The 18,843-nt window shown below is 41.9% G+C and overlaps 1 protein-coding gene across 1 annotated transcript; it reads left to right on the top strand.

Annotated features, from left to right (window-relative positions):
* On the top strand, positions 1-16,248 carry zmp:0000001174 (retinoic acid-induced protein 2). The gene is made up of 2 exons (XM_031753764.2): positions 1-127; positions 13,315-16,248. Exon 2 carries the CDS (start codon positions 13,383-13,385, stop codon positions 15,021-15,023), a length of 1,641 nt encoding a protein of 546 aa, XP_031609624.1. The 5' UTR covers positions 1-127; positions 13,315-13,382; the 3' UTR covers positions 15,024-16,248.
* Positions 16,249-18,843: the final 2,595 nt, after the last annotated feature.

The following is an 18,843-nucleotide window of genomic DNA, read 5'->3' as shown; positions in this document are numbered from 1 at the left end:
CGCTACGACGGGACCGCAATGAAGAGATAAATGGCACCCTTATCTATTTATTTCTAAGTATCACGGAGCTCGGTCATCGTTAATTAGGAGAGAGTGGCTCGATAAAACAGCGGCGGACACTTCAAAGGTAAGAAACACTGGCGTTTGTCGCAGAGCGGCTTTATTTTCTGCACGAAATACATTAAAGGACCGGAGATGAAGCAGGGTCAACCACCGGTTTTCGGGTCTTTACGTCGCTGAAACGTATAATTCGTTTCAACCTCATCACGTAGAGTAAATGTGAATTATTCCAGGAGTGTTGGGGTCTCGGTTTTAAAACGTAACAAGGCGTTTTTCCTAATTTCCCAGGCGATTGCGCAGCAGCTAGCTTGTATCGCGTCTGACAGCGCGTTAAATTTACGCCAGCTGAGGGTGATAACAGGTTATTACTGAGCTCCAGGAGCCCTCTGTCCCTGCCCCGGTTACGGCTTTAATGTCAGCGGGGCTTTCGTGTTGTTGCGCGAGATGTGCGGGGATGTGCGCGCAGCCTCCTCGCTTTTCAAGGCGAGCCGTCGGCGGCTGGCTGCGGGCACCAGACACACCAGGGACTGGGCTCATAATACCGTGCATATCTTTGTGGGAGCACGGCGACGCTGGGTGCAGGGACACAGAAATGTGGAAGGAAGGCAGGAAAATATCCTCAGATGAACCCGGCAGTGTCATGCCCAAGGTCTTTTGCAATAGCCTGGGCATTTACTTAGAAGTGGTACAAAAAAACAGCTCCTGCAGATATGAGCTCACACGGGAGGAAAACACTCAGCACGGTCTCCAATTTCTGCTCTTTCTTGTGTAATTTCTTGTTTATAATGTCCAGCTTGTGTGAAAGGAAAACGGGACTTGCAGATGCAGTATATTTCATGCGGAAACAAGTGTCAGATTAAAGGAAAAATATGAACCTTTGACCCCTGCTATTATGCAGGACGAAGAATAAGCGTCCAGTCTGTGTATAAAAGATGGATACAGCCACAGTGACATCACTAATTGGTTCATGGACACTTTGAAGCCCCAAATTTGCCATTTTGAGCATCACTGTGTTTTTGTTCTGGATTCAGTTATACATTGTGTAAAGATGGGACCAACACATCGTGAATACAATCAGCAAAAATGATATTTGAGTCAATCAGGTGGTTGTGCTGAGACATTTGATGTGTCTGTGACATTAGCATGGCGTTTGTTTGGTGCTCTCATGAGATGAGCAGAAGCATCAGCCATGCCCACACTCCATCGCTGGTCCATCCATCCATTGTCTTCTGCTTATCCAAAGGACAGTCACAGTGGCAGGTGGTCACTGCGACTGTCCTTCTCCCCAGCCACACTTTCCATTTCCTTCTGCTGAGATGTATGAGGGAGGTGCCCAGGAGACATCCCAACCAAATGCCCGAACCACCTCATGTGGCTCTTTTTGACATTGAGTTTAGAATCTTCCCCTTCATTCAGAAAACCCCAAGATTTGCCAGAAGAAAAAAGCTCTCCGGGACAAAACAATGCTGAGTATTTTGAGTGTTTTTATTATTATTGTTGTTGTTGTTATTATTATTTGTAAATGGTGAAAAGTTTTAGTGTCCATTGAGCACTTAAATTAGAGAGGGACTACCTGCCAAAATCACCTAAGATTCAAGCGAGTACCTTACCCTGGGAGTGCACCAGGTATCCAATCCTGCTACTGGCTCCACTCAAAACCATGTTGGTGCGGCAAAACATTTCAAAAGTACCCTATTTATATATTTTGACAGCACTGAATCAAGCTGCAGAGAGCAGGCGAGGAGGGCAGGAAGTCGGTCACACAACAATATAAAGAATTGAGTTAGTTTTCAAAATAATAACTTCTGAAATCCTCCCTGTGTATTCTTGGACTTAGTTAGGAAGACACATTGATAAATTGCTTGGGTGCATCACACAGACAAAGATGCATACATGCAAATTAGTGCTGTGTAAACGCAGTCTTTTACCAGAACTACAGGAGGAACTCCTTGGATGGTCTGTACCATGCAGTAAGCCATTTTAGTTTTCAGATAATCCTATTAAGAATACTCCATAAGCCCAAATAGAGATTTCCTGTGCTCAATACAGCTGTCTGTCAGGACACCTGTCAATCAAAGCGGCCATGCCCGTCACTGTTGGCCAGTATCCAAATAGATAACTTAAAAAAATGGCTCCAGTTCAGTTGTTATGAAAGGAGAAATCAGCGGAAGAAACTAAACCTGGTTTTTGTATCAGGCTGTAAGCATGTTTATTTCTGCGGTAACACTGGACATTATAGCCTCTCTTCCACCAGCACTGACTCAACTCTATTCTGTTTTTAGGGTACTCCATTAGGTGGTAGTACCAGGTATCAGGTATTTTTTAGGACCTACTCGGTTCCTACTCGTTCCAAGCGAGCTGAGTCGAGCTGAAAATGTGTCGCAGGACTTTCAGACCTCCTTGCTATAACAACCCCGCCCACATTGAGTTGGTACTCAATTGTAATGGAAAACGAATGAGTCCCAAGTGAAGTCAAGTAGAGCTGACCCAAGTAGGTGCTAGTAGAAAAGAGGCATAAGGGAACTGACTCATTATTGGAACCATCCTCAAGTGGCCATTAGAGGAATTGCAGTTTTGGCCCATGTCACAGTCCTTTGGAAAGTAAAAATCTCCTCACTAGATGATTTAGATGAACATGAAAATAATGTGAGTCATTTCAGTCTTCAGACGTTGACTCAAATGAACACGTGGAAGACTTTGCACCGACTTTGGTCCAACAAAGTAGATAGAAGCTGTTCTGTTGGGGTTTTTTTACGGTTTCCTTTAAATTGCAAGAACATAGTCAAGTGTTGTACTAAATAAACAAATACTAAAGCGTACGTGTTAGCTGTACAGTTCATGTCTTAATTAATGTGTGCACTTCTAACACAGTCCATAAAGCTTGTTTTAGCCTGAATGAAGATATTACTAAAAAAAAGTCACACTTTACATACTTAGAGTTTTACATATTCATTGCCTTTCAGACAGACCTTATGTTTATTCTGCATGTTCTTATGGTGGTGTTTACAAAAGGAAAAAAGCCATTTGTGACCCACCCATGCATAATAATTACTGACCCGAGGTGCCGATTCTCGCTGTAAATGTATTTTAATGTAGTTGAATTGTTAAATAATCGCCATCTAAACTGGATTTCTCACTGGCACACTGGTTAAAAATATGACACAGTGATCATCACAATGAGTATTCCAGTGCTAAATTATTGTTATTGTGAAATTTGACTGATTGTGGCATTTAGGGGATCAGCTGGCGGACCACCCGCTGAATAAAAGATGAGCTGCACTGATGTGAAAGCAGTCTGCATCGTGATGAGGCTTCTGTGTGTCTCTCTAATGAGATGTAATTGGCTACTGGAGCGGAGGGGTGTTGAGAGCGATGACCTTTTAGATCATCAGCCATGCTCTATCCATCCCCGGTGCTTTCGTGTCCTCTGGTCTTAAAGCTAAATCAAGCCCACAACAGGGAGGTAAAGAGAGAAAATAGTCCCTGTAATGTATGTCGACTGCAGCTTAATGCAATTTGAAGGCGAGGCGTTGTTGTTTTTCTCTCTGCTTTTGACTTACTACGGTATACGTTCCACGAATGAGAAAGGGGAAAACACGCAGAGGAAATGTGGAAATCATTACAGTAACGGGGACAGGGGAGGGATCTTATTTGGCTCTCTCAGTTGGGTCTCCTATTTACTCAATTAGCTGTTACTGGCTGGTGAACACAGACCTCTCCCAGATGACGTGTGAGATTTAAATGTGCCGCTGGTCTTATCGGTGTGAAGAAAACATGCTCTGCGCTCATTCAGACATGGTTACAGGTTTGTTTGTGCTGCATGTTTCCTACATTAGCTCATATATCAGGAAAATTGCATTATCGTGGAGCTGTTTTTAATAGCTTAAGCTACAAACTCTGTTATCATGTGGGACTGCAGATTCTGTTAGCCAGCTAGGACATTAAGCTAAGATTGGAAATAAGCTGTGTCCTGTCCTGTTTATGAGGTGTTGGATGTAGCCGGAGGAGCTGGTAGTATTTTGTTTTTTCTGTTACACCACAAGTCCACGGCTCTTGTGAAATTACTTTAACTTATAATTTAAGTTATAGATGTCTTTAGTAGAGAAAATGTGTTATGGATTTTACATTTTACTTGGGTCTGCAGCTAAGAAACATTTTAGGTCTCGTTTCAGCATTTTATTATTTTTATTTTAAATCCATCTGAGACAATGGTATCAGCTGTGATCAGTTTACATCCTGTGGCTCTTATTTTGAAAGTTTAGTAGCAACTTGCCCCACCATCTAAAAGGTAGCTGTAGCTTCCATGTCTGAAAAGTGAAACCAGTGCAATCTGCCTTAAACCTGCATTCTTCTTAATGACTAGTAAGGGGTGGCAGTTGTTAAAAAAGACTTCCTGTCTTATTGAGGTTTCTTGTGCGACGTCATCAATACCTATGATTTGTCAATGAGCCAACTGCTGGTTTTTAAGGGAAAAATGTGTATTTCCTGACTGGCTAGCAGTGTTTCCTGGAGGCTGCCGGCTCATGTTGGGTGAAATCAGTTGCAAAAAAGTTGCTATGCCAAAAACCTATTGGTGATTGCTTTGGTTCCTTGCTGGTTCCCATTGTTAACTGTAGCTTTTCATCTTTGTCAGCAAATAGTCGCCAACTACCAGCCAAGCAGTAGTAAAACTCGAAAAAGTGTGACACACACTGGAAATGGCTTTGCTTCCATAATAAAAGCTTTGCCTCAGTGCTGGAGCCAACACATTTCCAAAAGTACACCCTTTAGTTTGAAGGCTAATGGATCCCGTTTGCAGTTCAGTGCACTTTTTACAGTTTCTCTCCAGCTTGGAGAGCTGCTGGACAATGTCCGCCACTTCCATTTAAGCTACGAGTGCAGCAATGTGCTGGCCACCAAAGTATTTGGAAGGAGGTCTTTATCAGTGAGTTAGGAAATACATGTGTTTTCCTAGCAACTGGTGGCTACCAGGAGATCACTGACTGCTATGTAGGCCTGTGTGACTAGGGGTTTAGCAATCATTTCCCTGTATTGTCATCATTTTAGTCATAAAGGCGTGTTCAGTGAGCATTTGCTGTCCATTCTCAGAACACCAAAGTGGTGATGCTAAAATGTTTAGCTTGTTTCTTAACTTCACTAACCGGCAGGTGGTGTCATAGAGGGCACATCCAACTTTTATACTGTCCATGGATATCCATGGACATTATTCAGATGCTTTCAGAGAGGATCTCATCCCGCCCAGTGTCCAACTTCCCCGTGTTGGACTGCAGCTAACCACGGTATTGCACTGTAGTAGTAGTAGTGAGCTGGAGGGTCACTTTAGTAAGAACCTGGTGGACAGCTGGTACAGTGCTGCTACGCTGGAGAGCAGAAAGAGGACTAGCGTCACCAACAGCAGTCCAAGAAAGACTGTTTTCATGGCATATGGTTTATAGCAGAGGGGTTAGCATTGCTGGGGGGAAGCTAACAGCAAAATGGGACCAGTTTGGAGGTATTTCATAAGTTGATATGACCAAAAAGCTGGGATAACAATGCTTCTTCTGTTACTCGCTCTCCCTTCTATTATATTCAGTCTAATATCTGTTTGAAAGCTTTTATCGATTACTGTTAAATTTAATAAACTCTTCGGCTCCACTGTGTATGTGATGTGTACTCACGCTGAGAACAGCAGGCAGTAAAGATGCTAGCATTCAGACAAAATCAGAGTAGTTTAGGTAAATTGCATTATTTTTATCCGGTTGTCATTTGTTATCTTATTAGATTACAAATTAAATACATTTATATGTCGGATGCATTCGTTTGTGAAATTTTAATGTACAAAGTTAGGAGAGAAGTTTAAGTTGAGCCTGATGTTTCCTTACACATAAAATGATTCCCAGTCTTTTCCTCGCAGTGAGAAATGCAGCTTATTAACTTAACACGGGGACCAGACTGGGACTTGATTTTAGCAAACAGCCAAGGTATCGTTATCTAATCAAAACTAAACGATAAATTGAATGAGTGTGCCTTGGATCAAAATAACATCTTCAAATTCCTCGATTTATCTAACACAGAGTATAAACCCCGGAGAGATTCACTTTACTTGGGGAAAAAAACGCATCAAAAGCTGTGTTAAAGTGATTTAATGTTTGCCGAATAGTTCCAGGGCCTGAAATTTATATTTAAAAATTGGAAGGGGGGTTCCCCCTTGAATGCTTCCCACAGGGAGGATTTATACTTTGTGGGACTTTAACTACGGGTCTTATACGGTCCTATTCTTACCTCAGAATGTGTTTTTCCTTTGTTGTTCTTCTCCAGCTACAGCATTTCTCTCATTTCTGTCTCTGTTTTGGTGGCTTTGTTTGTTTTTATGATGACTCTACTGTCATCATATAAAAGGAATAAAACAAATTCAATTAACCATAGAATCAAAAACTGAAACTACTCTTAGATTCTGTTTAACTCAACTTCAGAGTTAAATTTGAGGCTGTCAAGCTGGTGCTTAAATCTTCGGATGTTCGGTTAGATGGTGTGTAATTTTGTTGTTGCTGTTTTTAAACAGCAAGCATTTAGCTCCTTGGTGTTATTGTTTTAAAACGAACGCCATATTCTTGCAAACTCTGGCACACAAATGATTCTGTCTCCAGGTAAACCCCCGTTAACCTTGAACAACCTCACCTGCTTCCTTGATGCTGCATGTGGGCGGAGCCTGAGCAGAGACCCGCCCACAGTGTAACAGAAAACAAGTTTCGTGTTTTCTCACCAGCAGAAACGACTTCAGTTTCGGTCAGCTTGGAGCTTCTCTGCTTTCTTTTCTTCATCCTCCATCTGTCTCAAGCCTCCTCGACCCGACCGACTGAAGCATCTTCAGATCGTAACACTGGTTTTATAGTAGGCGTGATGGGTGCGTCAGTTCATCTTCTTACTGTGATGCATCCATCACTCTGGAACAGGATTAATCTGGACTCATCAGACCACATGACCTTTTTCCGCTGCTCCAGAGTCTGGTCTTTAAGACCCATGAGAAATCTAAGCCTCTTCTTCTAATTAGCCTCACTGATAAGTGGTTTTCTTGAGGCAACACAGCTGTTTAGTCCCAAATCCTGGAGTTCCTCTTCACGTTGTGCTCTTATGCATGTTAAATAGTCAAAGTGAGTTTCAGATGTATAAGTGAACACTGATCACAATCATCCAGGATTATTTTCCCAACCACATTTCTTTTTGAAGATGATGATTCGTTACTGTCCTTCCAGGTTTAATAATGCGTTGCACAGTTCTTAACTCAGTTTTAGTAGACCCTACCTTATTAGTTTTCTTTGCTTAATGCAGGCCAATAATTTGATACTTTGAGAACAGAGTAACACCCTATCCTCAGAGCTCAGGGGGGGTCTCAATTTTTCAGTTGCATCTAATGTCTTTGTATTTACAGAAATATAGATTCTTAGATGCAAATTTGTTCTTTGTTTTTTGTTTTTTTTTTTCTTGGCAGCAAACAATTTTATTTTTCCACAATTACTGTATGATGACACCTATACTGTGCATGCAGACCTCATATACTGTACTGAATATACTATAGCACGTATACTACTCTGTGTGCTAAAGTGTAATGATTTTGTACAGCTTTAATCATGAGTCTTTTTTGGTGCACTGTTGCAATTTGCTGTTATTTTATATGTTCTTTATACATTTATTCATTTTATCATCATCTGATCCCTCTGACTGGAGGAGGTGTCACTCATAGGGATCGTATTTTCTGGTAGCAGAGTCATGACTCCTGAAATGCTTCTTTTAGGTGGATTAAATGCTGCCACTAGCACCCTTTGTATGAACGCGCATCTTCAGTGAAACCCTGGGTTAACTTAACAAATTGCTAACCAGTTTCATGTGACTGTTTATCCTGACTGTCAGTGTTAGGCTAATGGAAAGATACCCTGGGTATGCTATACTTGTTTCGTGGTATAGGGCCCTAGCCTGATGAGGTAGCTCTTCCCGTGTCCATTAATGTTACCGTTTAGGCTCTGAATCTAAAACCCTGAACTGCATCAATGGATAATACTTCAAACTTCTCTTTTTCTTTTTTTTTTTTTGTTTTAATGGCAGAGGAACCCTTTTGTTGTATGTCAGCAGGGATCAGTTTTTTATTGAGCCTTATTATTGTGAGATCTTACTTTGACCTTCCCTATCTGTGATAACACAGAGACAATGCAGAGTCACTGAGTCAGATAATGTAGCTGGGAAAAACAACAATGATGAACATGATCTGTGTGTACTTTGGTTCACTCTGCTGGTTAAACTTCCTCCTGCTCATCTGCAGAGTTTCACTTTTTATCACATGATTCAAGAAGAGACGTTGGAGTGAACACCACTGCAGGCTGACTGCATGTCACCCAAGTGGCAATTACTGCTTAGCATCAGGTCACATGATCTCGATTGCTCAGAGTAAATCCTGCTATTTTTTTTTTTTTTTTTTGATTTCCTCCCTTAAAATAAAGTTGAGTCCATATCCCGATGGCCGCTGAGTAAAAAGAGACAATTAAGCTTATTATTTGGGGGAATTTCCTCATTTTGTGCACAGTCAGGCTAACTCATTGGAGTCTCTGACAGCAGCGGCGCTTCAACTAAGAAAGACTCCTTTCATAATGGTCAGGGAGGCATTATCGTGTCACAGACCTCATGACCGCGTTATCACACAGGAAATGTCTTGCCCCGAGCTTCCTGGAATGCAAGTGAGACCGCAGCATCCAAATAGTGGAAAAATAGAATAGATTTGAATTTACTATTCAGTCCGAGCTCTGATTCATAATTGCGGCTGATAACCATAACCCTAAATTTTTGAAAAAGGCAAAAACAGACTCTGGGAAAAAACATGGAAACGTGAAGCTAGAATGGTTCATTTCTTTGTTCACTGGTTAATAAAATTTGGGAGAACAATGTAATAAAAATGACATATTCTCATTGACTAAGGTTAGTCTTAGTTACGGTTGAGGTTGTCCCTTTTAGAAGATTACAGCGGATTTATGCTTCTGTGTTAAATCAGTGTTTGTGTCGTGGCTACAATGTATCTTTCTGAAACTCTACCCTGTAACCTGATGTGCAGCTCCCTAGAATATAACTACACGACGCTGTTGGTGCGTAGGCTATATTGTAGGCTCGACGTAGATTTACCGCAGCAGCGTAATTCAGATAGATGTGGTATGTATGATATACATGCTTGCTGGAAATAGTAGGTAAGAAGGAGCTACTCACTTTTACCACATACCAAACAGTCACGCTCATGTGCAAGGTCGCACATTCCGAACCGAAGACGCTAAAAGGAGGACGAGCATTTTTGCTGTTGCCGTGTTGGTGTTTTGAAACTGAATGTATGCTGGGTAATTCTTATTTCTGACACTTTAATGACCAAAAATTACTAAATAAGCTTAATGTGTCATTCAGTTTGAGGGGAACCTAGAGATTGTGCCTGTAAACTCATCAGGAAAGTATTTGCAGAGGTCAAGACACAGGGCTGTTTTCCCATCGATTGCTGTAGGACTGGAAGTCTTTATTTAAACACAGGTATCGCCCCCTGGTGGTTTGTGGAAGGACCAAAAAATTAAGGCACTTAGTGTTGGCTTTACTTTCTTTTATACTGTGTTTTGTTCCAGCAAATAAATACTCAGTTTGCCCAAATCCAGTTTTTTCCTAGTCTGTAATGTCATGACTTTGGATGAGTCTATCCTCTTAGGACTAAGGAAGGTCATCTCCTGGTTCATCAACATCTCCTCCACCAACATAGTTATGTGATTGCTACATTTTTTGCTTCTCAAGTTTATTTATAGTTTATTTAAAGAACAGAAAAACATAATATCTAAAACGAAATAACAGTATCTATACTGTGGTATCAAAAACGCAGCCTATGAAATGGTTGAGTTTGACCTGGATGGCTTTACAATGTGTGAAATTAAGCAGATTAAATTATTAGTTACACCAAGTTTGCACAGCTGATTTTGTATGTTGAATGCAGCTTTATACAGGAGGGAAAATTAGATAGGGAAGGAAAAAGGGAGGGAATAGGGAGGGAAAAATAGAATTTTGATCATCTTTAAAAACCTAAAATTCTATTTTTGTCTAGTTATAAAACACTAGTATTAAATATGGACTCATACAAATGACACAAAGCTCATGGTTAATCATGCGTTAGGATCTTTAGGAAGCTCTTGGAAATTTCTTTGTCTTTAAAGGGTGCATTGTCTCAAAAACTGCAAGTCTACAAAAGCTTTTACTGAGTTCTTCTAGAGTATGTTTAGGCCTGTTTTACAGTTCCCAAGGTGCGCACACTTCCCAGACCTTTCCTGTGCATGAACCAGTGACAAGATTATCAGCCGGCCGCCTGGCCATGTAATCCATCAGAGCCCTATTACAATTTCCGGTCTATGCTTCGCAGAATAATATAAAACCAGCCTGGAGGGAGAGAGACAGAGCTTCTCCTCGCTGCTCGTTGTGGCAACCCAACACCACATAAAAGCCACTCGGAGAGGAAGAAAAAGTGTCACGCTTCTGCCAGAAAATCAGAACTGCATGCGTGCATTTAATTGAGTTTTTTAACTTTAAAGGTTACAGCATACACTTTGTAGTTTTCTTTCAGGGTATTTAATGTTTCCCTTTTTCTCCAGTCCCTGAACGTTATCCCGGTCGCTCCCAGCCGTATGAATAATTGACCTCACTGACATGAGATGCACCCAGGGGACGTTTTATCACTGTGCACGGATGGGGGTTGACATCCAGCGCAGGCAGGACATGTGTTGTGCAGAGGTATCATGTAGTGATAGGAAAGCCGACACAGTACGGTTATAAAAGCACAAAAGCACGTGAGATGTTGGATGATGGATAGAGACTGAGATGTGTAGTTGATCAAACATGCTGAGTTCCTGTTTGATCTTTCTGCGTCGATATTGTATCTTGGTGGTCTTGGACCTCTCCAGCTTCTTACCCCGGGCTTCACCTCTGCAGAGATGAGGGATGGAGGAGGGGAGGAATGGATAGATGGGCAAATAGAAAATGGAAACCCTTCACGGCTCAGACTTTAATCAAACAGAACGCAGCAGAGAGGAATGTGTGTGTACACAGGGTTACAATAAGATATTTTCAGTATGGAGTGTTAAACATTTCCTGAGTTATTCAATGAATAACCCGTCTCCAGATAAGATGAGATGTTGTAAGACTTCCCGTATCACACATTGATTTAATACTGGACAATAATCAATGGCTCATTCTTATACAGAAAGAGGTTAAAGATATATAGGGTTTTTTTTTGAAAAAAACAGTATGTTTGTTTAATAAAGATCACATAATTTTCCTATGGTATTAAAGATTGTAGTAGGAATACTCCTTTATTTTTGTATATTATTTACCAGGTTGAGCTGTTTTCGTCATGCATTATTTTGAGCTGTTCAAAGTTTAAAAAGGTAGAGAGAGGCAAGGTTGAAATGATTTGGAGATGTGCAGAGGAGGGACAGTGGATATTGAACAAAGGATGTTAAAAATGGAGCTCCCAGGCAGGAGGAAAAGGCCTCGGAGGAACTTCATGGATGTAGTGAAGGAGGACATGCAGAGGCTTGGCGGAGGATGCTCGGGATGGGGTGAGATGGAGGCGGATGATCTGCTGTGGCGACCCCTACAGGAAACAGCTGAGAGAAGAAGATGATTATAATATTGAGCTATTCTACTTTATTTAAACTATGTTGTAGGTGGTTTTCATTGTTTTGGCTGCTGTAACAAGCATTTCCCAGCTTTGAGGATAAATAAAGTATATAGTTAAAAATAGTTTTACACATGGAAGAAATGACTGAGGTGACACAGCCACTGCTGCTTCTCCTTGGAGTCTCCCATCCTGTGGATGAAGTCTGCTTTCTCTGTCTTGTATCAGCGTTAGCGACGGCAGTCGTCGTTCTGCTCTGCAGTCTTGGTGAGCTCGGCTCTCCACCTGCAGGCCTCCAGCTCACTGTGGCTCTCCGGAGCAGAACAAGGATTTTTAAATATAAATATTATATTTACATAACTGAATCTTAGATATTCGTTAACAGCCCAGAACAGGAATGGCTGGGTTAGTTGGTGAGCACTGAACTTCAGATCAGCAGGGTTATCTGGGATCATTTTCAAAATAAATAAATAAAATGCTACAACGGGTAATCATACATACTTTGGCTGCCTTTAACTGTGTGCTGTGTGTCATAATCTTTGAGGACTCTGACTCTAACCTTACGTTTTGGAGGCTAAAAGGACTCTGTTGGTATCACCTAGGGGACAAAAACTAAACAGTCTAATTGCCAAGACTTGCGAGAACAATATTCAAACAAATAAAAATTACGTTTTTATATTCATAGTGTTTATATTTGTAGTCCTGCATTGAATCCCAGTCGTAAAGGGCGACCTCATTGTTTGCATTTATACTGGTGTGTCTGCATTGCTCTGCCATCAGCAGTGAAACTGAGCTCACCGTGTTTGACTTGGAGCTAATAAATCTTTAACAGCAGTTACTTCTACGAAAAACAGGAAGATGAAGAGAGATGAAGTCCATACATGGATTGTTAGAGCTTTGAAAATGCAAAACTGCACGTATGCACTGCCAGAATACTAGTCTTTTATAGCTCAATAACCAAGATAGATGGTTATAACATGCTATTAGTTTTTTCTCTTTTGTGGAGGTATTAGCTTTGTGCTAATCAATATACTGTGTTTGGTAGTAAAATAACACTGTTAAAACAGACCTATCACAGATGTGGTCTCTTAATATATCTGAGCAGCTCACCCAAGTGAAGTCTGAATGTGGGAAACACTGCAGGAACAGTTTGTTTGGTTTCAGAGTGTCTCTGTAGCTCGCTTGCTAGCATTAGCAAGCGTGGAAGACGCCACGGACAAACTGAAGACTCTTAGCTTCGCCTGGTGGTTTGCACTGCTAGTTGTGGTTTTCTTAAATCAAGAAAATGAACAATTTTCCATTTTGTTATGTTCTCAGCTATCGGTCACAGTCTGTGTCATACTGGAAAGATCCCCCTATTTAGCAGCTCCATAAATAGATGGAAGCGTTTAAAAAGAAGATTTTAGGGTATAGAATTAGCATTTTATTGCTATGGGAAATTAAAAATAATTAATTTTGTTGTGTAGTTGTATATGGAAATAATAATCCCTAACAGTATTGGGCCCCTGCTTTACTCATTGTGTATATATGTTTTAAGATTTTTCACTTTTTATTTTTAAAGTGGGGCTTACTGTCAAACCTTCTGCTATGTGTTTCAGGGCTTCTTACAAGAATAATGGACGAGACCCGTCACTGACTTGATGAAGATTGATATTCAGGCTGAATCATGGAGGGTAACGATGACAAGTCTGTAACCATGACCCAGCCACAGACTGAAGTGTGCAACTCTGAGGCGGGAGGAGGAGGAGGAGAGGTCTCCAGCAAAGTGGAAGATGGAGTAAATCCACTCACTCCTGCTGATTCCTGTGACGCTAATATGACAGGGCTGAATAAAGGAGGCCTCTCTAACCTGACAGACACTCCTGCACCCCCAGTGGTGAGTCCCACTGCTGAACCTCCAGGAGGTATGTCTCTTAAAGTGGCTACCACTGTACTCCACCCAGTTTGTCTGGGTGAGAGCCCGCTCATGCTGCCCATTCACCTCCAGATGGCCGGAGCAGCCGGGCCTCAGCTCGGACAGATGGGGGCAGCACCGTACTTGATAACGAGCCAAAGCCCAGTTTCACTGCCTCTGGTCTTGGATCAGCAGGTGATTCAGCACATGAGTCCTTCTGTAATCCCTCAGACCACCAACTGTGCACAGCTGCAGAACAACGTGCTGTGTCAGAGTCCTTTGACGTTCGGTTTACCTCCCGCTGTTGACCAGAAGTCCACAGGACAGACGCAGGAGGCTAACTTGCTCTCTCTCCTGCAGAATCCAGCTTTTGCTGCCATCTTGCAGGACCTCTTCCCTTCCCAGGCGAGTTCATCGAGCTGTCAGTCTCCAGGCTCTCCCTTCTTCCCCCTTCCTCCCCTCACCCCTCCCTACACCTCCCCTCTGGCCCCTCTGGTCCCTCCTGCTACACTCCTAGTCCCATACCCGGTCATCATTCCTCTGCCCGTGCCTCTGCCAGTCCCTCTCCCCATCCCCATCCCTGTCCCTCAGACCGAGGACTCAAAGGGTAACATGCCAAAACCAGTTTGCACTGTGAGTAAAAGCACTCAGACTTCGCCAAAAGATACTACCTCCCCCTCGCAGTCTTCAAGGAAATGCATGCCTCCGTTCCAGCCACAAAATGCATCCCCATCCTCACTTCCTCTAGAGGAAGGACAAGCTCTGGACCTTTCTGTCAGGCCATGTCCAGTTGAACCAAAACAGGAATATCCCAGTCCGCAGCAGGACAGTGTGCTGGATTTGTCAGTTCCTGGTGTGAGGAAAAAGTGTGCTCAGTCAGACAGAGAGGGAGCCTCACAGTCCAGTCCGGATGGCAGCAGCACATCTTTGTCTCTGGGCGTCGAATGCACTCAGAGTTTAGATTCCAAACTCCTCGGAAGTCTGGCATCGCTGGAGTTCAGCCGGCAGCATAAGTGGTTGGTTGACAGCAGTGCTGCTGGGTCTAGTTCTTTGAGTCAGGAGGCGTCTCTGAGCGGCGCTGGAAACCTCGAGATAGTGAGCACCTCGCAGACAGCCAAGGTCATTGTCTCAGTAAAAGACGCGATCCCCGCCATCCTCTGCGGAAAGATAAAAGGCCTTTCGGGAGTCTCAACCAAGAACTTCTCCATAAAACGGGATGGCAGCCAGGGGGCAGCTCTGCAGCAGCTCTACGGTGTGCCGTCGGGATCGCACGGGGAGCAACATGACCCCAACAACCCTCTTAAAAAGGTCTCTAAAAGCAGAGCTATCAAACTGAAGAAGGTCAGCTCACAGGAGATCCACTTCCTTCCCATTAAGAAGCAGAGACTGGCAGCGCTGCTCCCCAGGAAGTGAGCTCGCTCACTGGGGAGGGAGACTAATCTGTGGACTAGCTTTCTGGTAATCCCTCCAGAGAGTATAACATAAAACACATGTGGGACGTTCTGTAATCAAATTGAAACACTTGTGTCCAATCAAAACTCAGAGTCTGGCTTTAAAAGCGGGGCTCTGACAATGTGACACAGTAGTTACACAAACGGTTTCTTCTGAGTTTTCTTTTATGATGCACTAGTCTCTACAGTGTTTTACTAAACCACAAATGTTTCAGTGTACGGCAGCTTAGTATGCTCTCTGTGAGTCAGAGATGTGTGTGATTCATGGTAACAGCAAAGACACACAAGTTCGATTCCTCCGTTTGGGTTGATGGTTTGTTTCCACATGTATTATGTTTTATATTTTGGTGCACTGAAGAGCATGTACTGCAGGACATGACTGAGGCTGTTAAAACATGTCCCATCAGTGGAAATTCACATGGTCATCAGTAGCTCACTGGAGCGATTCATTCTTTCCTGATTGGTTGGGATTTAGCATGACAGGCTCATAATGACTTGGCGAGGCCTGAGCCACAGTTTCATTAAATGAATGTTGGCAGCAGCCACCGATCACAGCAAAATATGTTCTTATTTTAACAACAGTAGGGAATAAAAGAAGCTTCTTAATTACGTTCATGTTTAAACTGACCTTTCTATCCAAAAATGAGGAAACTACAAAAAGAGCTATTATTGTTGATGGCTAAATTAGCCAAAGCAGCAAGTGTATAAAGCACTGTAACTCCCTGCTGTTTCCACTTATTAAAGGGGACCTATTCTACTTTTCCTTGTTTCCTATCATATGAATATTGTTACAATGGCTGATGCTCATTGATGAGGTCAGTGTATTTACAAGTAATCCTGAAACCCAAAAACTCAAGCTTCAGACTCAAAGCTCAATCTCAGCTTTTGTTTTGTTTAATCTCAGGCACACTTACTGTTCAAACTTTGTCTGCAAGGAGCAGCCAATCAGAAGAAAGTAAAGAGAGGCGGAGCTAAACTTGCTTTTTCTGTAGACTGTAGCTGTGTCCCAAAACCTAGGACCCGGCCTTAGTGGTCTACGTGTGCCGGGTCCTTCGAAGACTGGAAGTGCGAGGCTCTACCATCTCGCACTTCTGTTTAATCAGTTTTCTGTTTGATGTTTATTCAGCTGTGTGAAAACTATAACTTTAATCTCAGCCAAACCGATTTACTCACGAACAAAAAAAACAGAAAAAAGCCAAACAATAAAATTTTTGTTATCTAAGTGACTTGTGTATCATAACCTGAGTAGCAAAAGACCGCGGGAGGTCTGAAAACGATGTACCGGGAGTTTGCTGTTCTCGCCGGCACTAACGAGCCTACCCGAAAACGTCAGAGCACTTTTGCAAATATGTGATGTCTTCATAAACCGAGCAGATATTTGAAGTTTACCCAGCTACATTCTCGCCTGAAAATATGTTAAAAGTTTATATTGTGGCCCAGAAAGAGTAATAGGAGTCATATTAAAATTAAGTAGCTGCCGCCATTGTTGCAAACTGGAATTGGCTGGGCCGCGCTATGAATTCTGGGATAGGTTGGGCCACGAAGGATACACCCGACCCATCCTTCAAATTTGGGGGAGTGAGGGATGCATCTGTCGGCTGCATTTGGAGCAGCCTTCGAATTGGGACAGCCTTTGTCACCTGGCTGTGACATAATCGGTCTACAAATGCGGCCTCCGAAGGATGTGGCCTAGGTTTTGGGACACAGCTTGTATATGAAAAATTGACTTAGCCACCATGACAGTGACGTCTACATTTTGATGCCTTCACTTGAGTATTTTGGCTACAATCATGTTCATTTTTGTAGAGCCACATTTTAATATTTTCAGGTGAGAGGGTGGAGCTCTAAAATATTAGCTAACATTAGCGATATCTGCTAATTCATGCTAATTAGCAGGAATTAGCTGAAAGTGTAAAGACACTGCAGTTCCTCTATTGTTCACTTGAAGCGGTCTCCAATCATCTCCCTAGGCTTAAATCTTAAATTTACAGCTTGTTCTTCTGGTTGAAAAATGTAACATGGTTGTGGCCAAAAGTGGGTAATGTTAAAGTTTCTAAATATGGAGCCTAGAAGCCAATGGGGGACGTCAAGATCGCCATGACAAAGCATAGTTGTTATGAAGGTGGAAACTGGCTAAAGAGACCAAAACTGCCTTGTGTACAAGTATGCAAACGTGTTTATTTCTGCTGTATAGTTGGGCATTTTAACATGAGAGTCTGTGGAGACTGACTCAGTTATGGAGAGAGCCTCAAGTGGCCAGTTTAGGAACTGCAGTGTTTGATGATACAGCTTGCTTGTTTCAGCCAGTGGATAAACTGCAGGAGCTCCACCAAGGCCGATTGTAAGATAAATTAGGATTATTTTGAACTGTGAATTATGCAAAGCTGCTTTTAAAATCATGTAGCTGGAAATGAGGAGAATAGGTCCCCTTTAAGTGAATCTGAGGGGAGGTTTGCTATTGATTAAATCAGCTGTGAAGGAGCGCTGAAACTGAAGGGAAAAGCTGCCGTTAAGAAGAAATAATGACCAATTTCTTGGCTTCAGTGAGAGAAAATTCTGTTTGTGTATGTGTTAACTGTGTGATTAGTTTATTAGAACCAGTATTGATGAAAATCCACCCATTTTTAATCGTGTAAACATCTGTTCCAAGTGGTTTAAGTGTCTTTTTTTTTGTTGTTTTTTTAATTGTTTTGTTGAGCATGGTAATTTTCTGTCCCAGAGTTGTGAATGTGGATCATATTTGTGTGTGTGTGTGTGTGTGTGTGTGTGTGTGTGTGTGTGTGTTTTATCCTGTTGAGTGCACTTTGTCATAGTTAGAGGCTGTCCTACCTATTATTCTCCCAAAACTGCATTGCCCCTTTTTTGATTGCAGGAGTTATGTAAATCTGTGAATTACAGGCCAAGAACTAATAACAGCCATATGCAGACTGTCTAGTTGAACAGAGATGGAAAAAATCTTCATGCTCTCCTTTTTTTTTTTTTTTTTTTTTTTTTTTAACCAGTTCCTTATTTATATCTGTGTACTTTAGCAGTCTCAGCACATCTTAACTCATGCCTGCAGTCCTTTAAACAGAGCTCTTTGGTTTAGTAGTTTGATCCGATCACTCTAGTTATATAGGAACATCTCTAATTTATTACTTGTACAACTTTTATTTATACAGTGTGTTTATATAATGAGTGATCAGTTAGGAGGTAAAGAGTGACTTCATATTGTGATACAGCCGAAGCACCTTTTTGCTTCTGACAGCAGATTTATTAAAAGGTCATCATTTGAAATGTGATGGGAGATAAATGTTTGCTTACTGTACAGTATGTGTGCTTTTTTTATATGGAAGTGAACTAAAATCTTCAATTCTGAATTGTTTGCCTGAGTTTTCTTTTTTTGAAAAGATTTTACTCTCTAAAAGGTTTGTGGTTTCTTGGTGGAAATGGTTTGATATCGGAGGACAACACACAGTAGGTCATGCAGACAGAGAAGGTAACTGGTAGGTATACAAACAAAGATGTTTAAATATTTAATTAAATGAGTTTATCATCGCTTTATCCTTGCTCTTTGTACATGTGGTTTGAATCAAAATGATTGGGTCTGAGACTGGGTTTTAATCCTATCAAACGTCAGTTACGGTCTACAGTCGTGGATCCCCCATTTTTATCTGATGTACTGCCAAAGTCCTGTCAGATGGATCTGAGAGCCCCTTCATCGTAATCTCTCATATTCAAATGTTTTCATTTGAACTTTAAAATTTTTGTTCATCAGTTAGAGTTAGCTGCTAACAAACTGT

Source organism: Oreochromis aureus, linkage group 23, assembly GCF_013358895.1.
Source record: "Oreochromis aureus strain Israel breed Guangdong linkage group 23, ZZ_aureus, whole genome shotgun sequence".
NCBI lineage: Eukaryota > Metazoa > Chordata > Actinopteri > Cichliformes > Cichlidae > Oreochromis > Oreochromis aureus.
The sequence above is the reverse complement of the archived record's forward strand: the minus strand, read 5'-3'. Positions and strand labels throughout refer to the sequence as shown.

Excerpts from the sequence above, each read along its gene's own strand:
- zmp:0000001174 (XM_031753764.2), top strand. The coding sequence starts at position 13,383 with ATGGAGGGTAACGATGACAAGTCTGTAACCATGACCCAGCCACAGACT.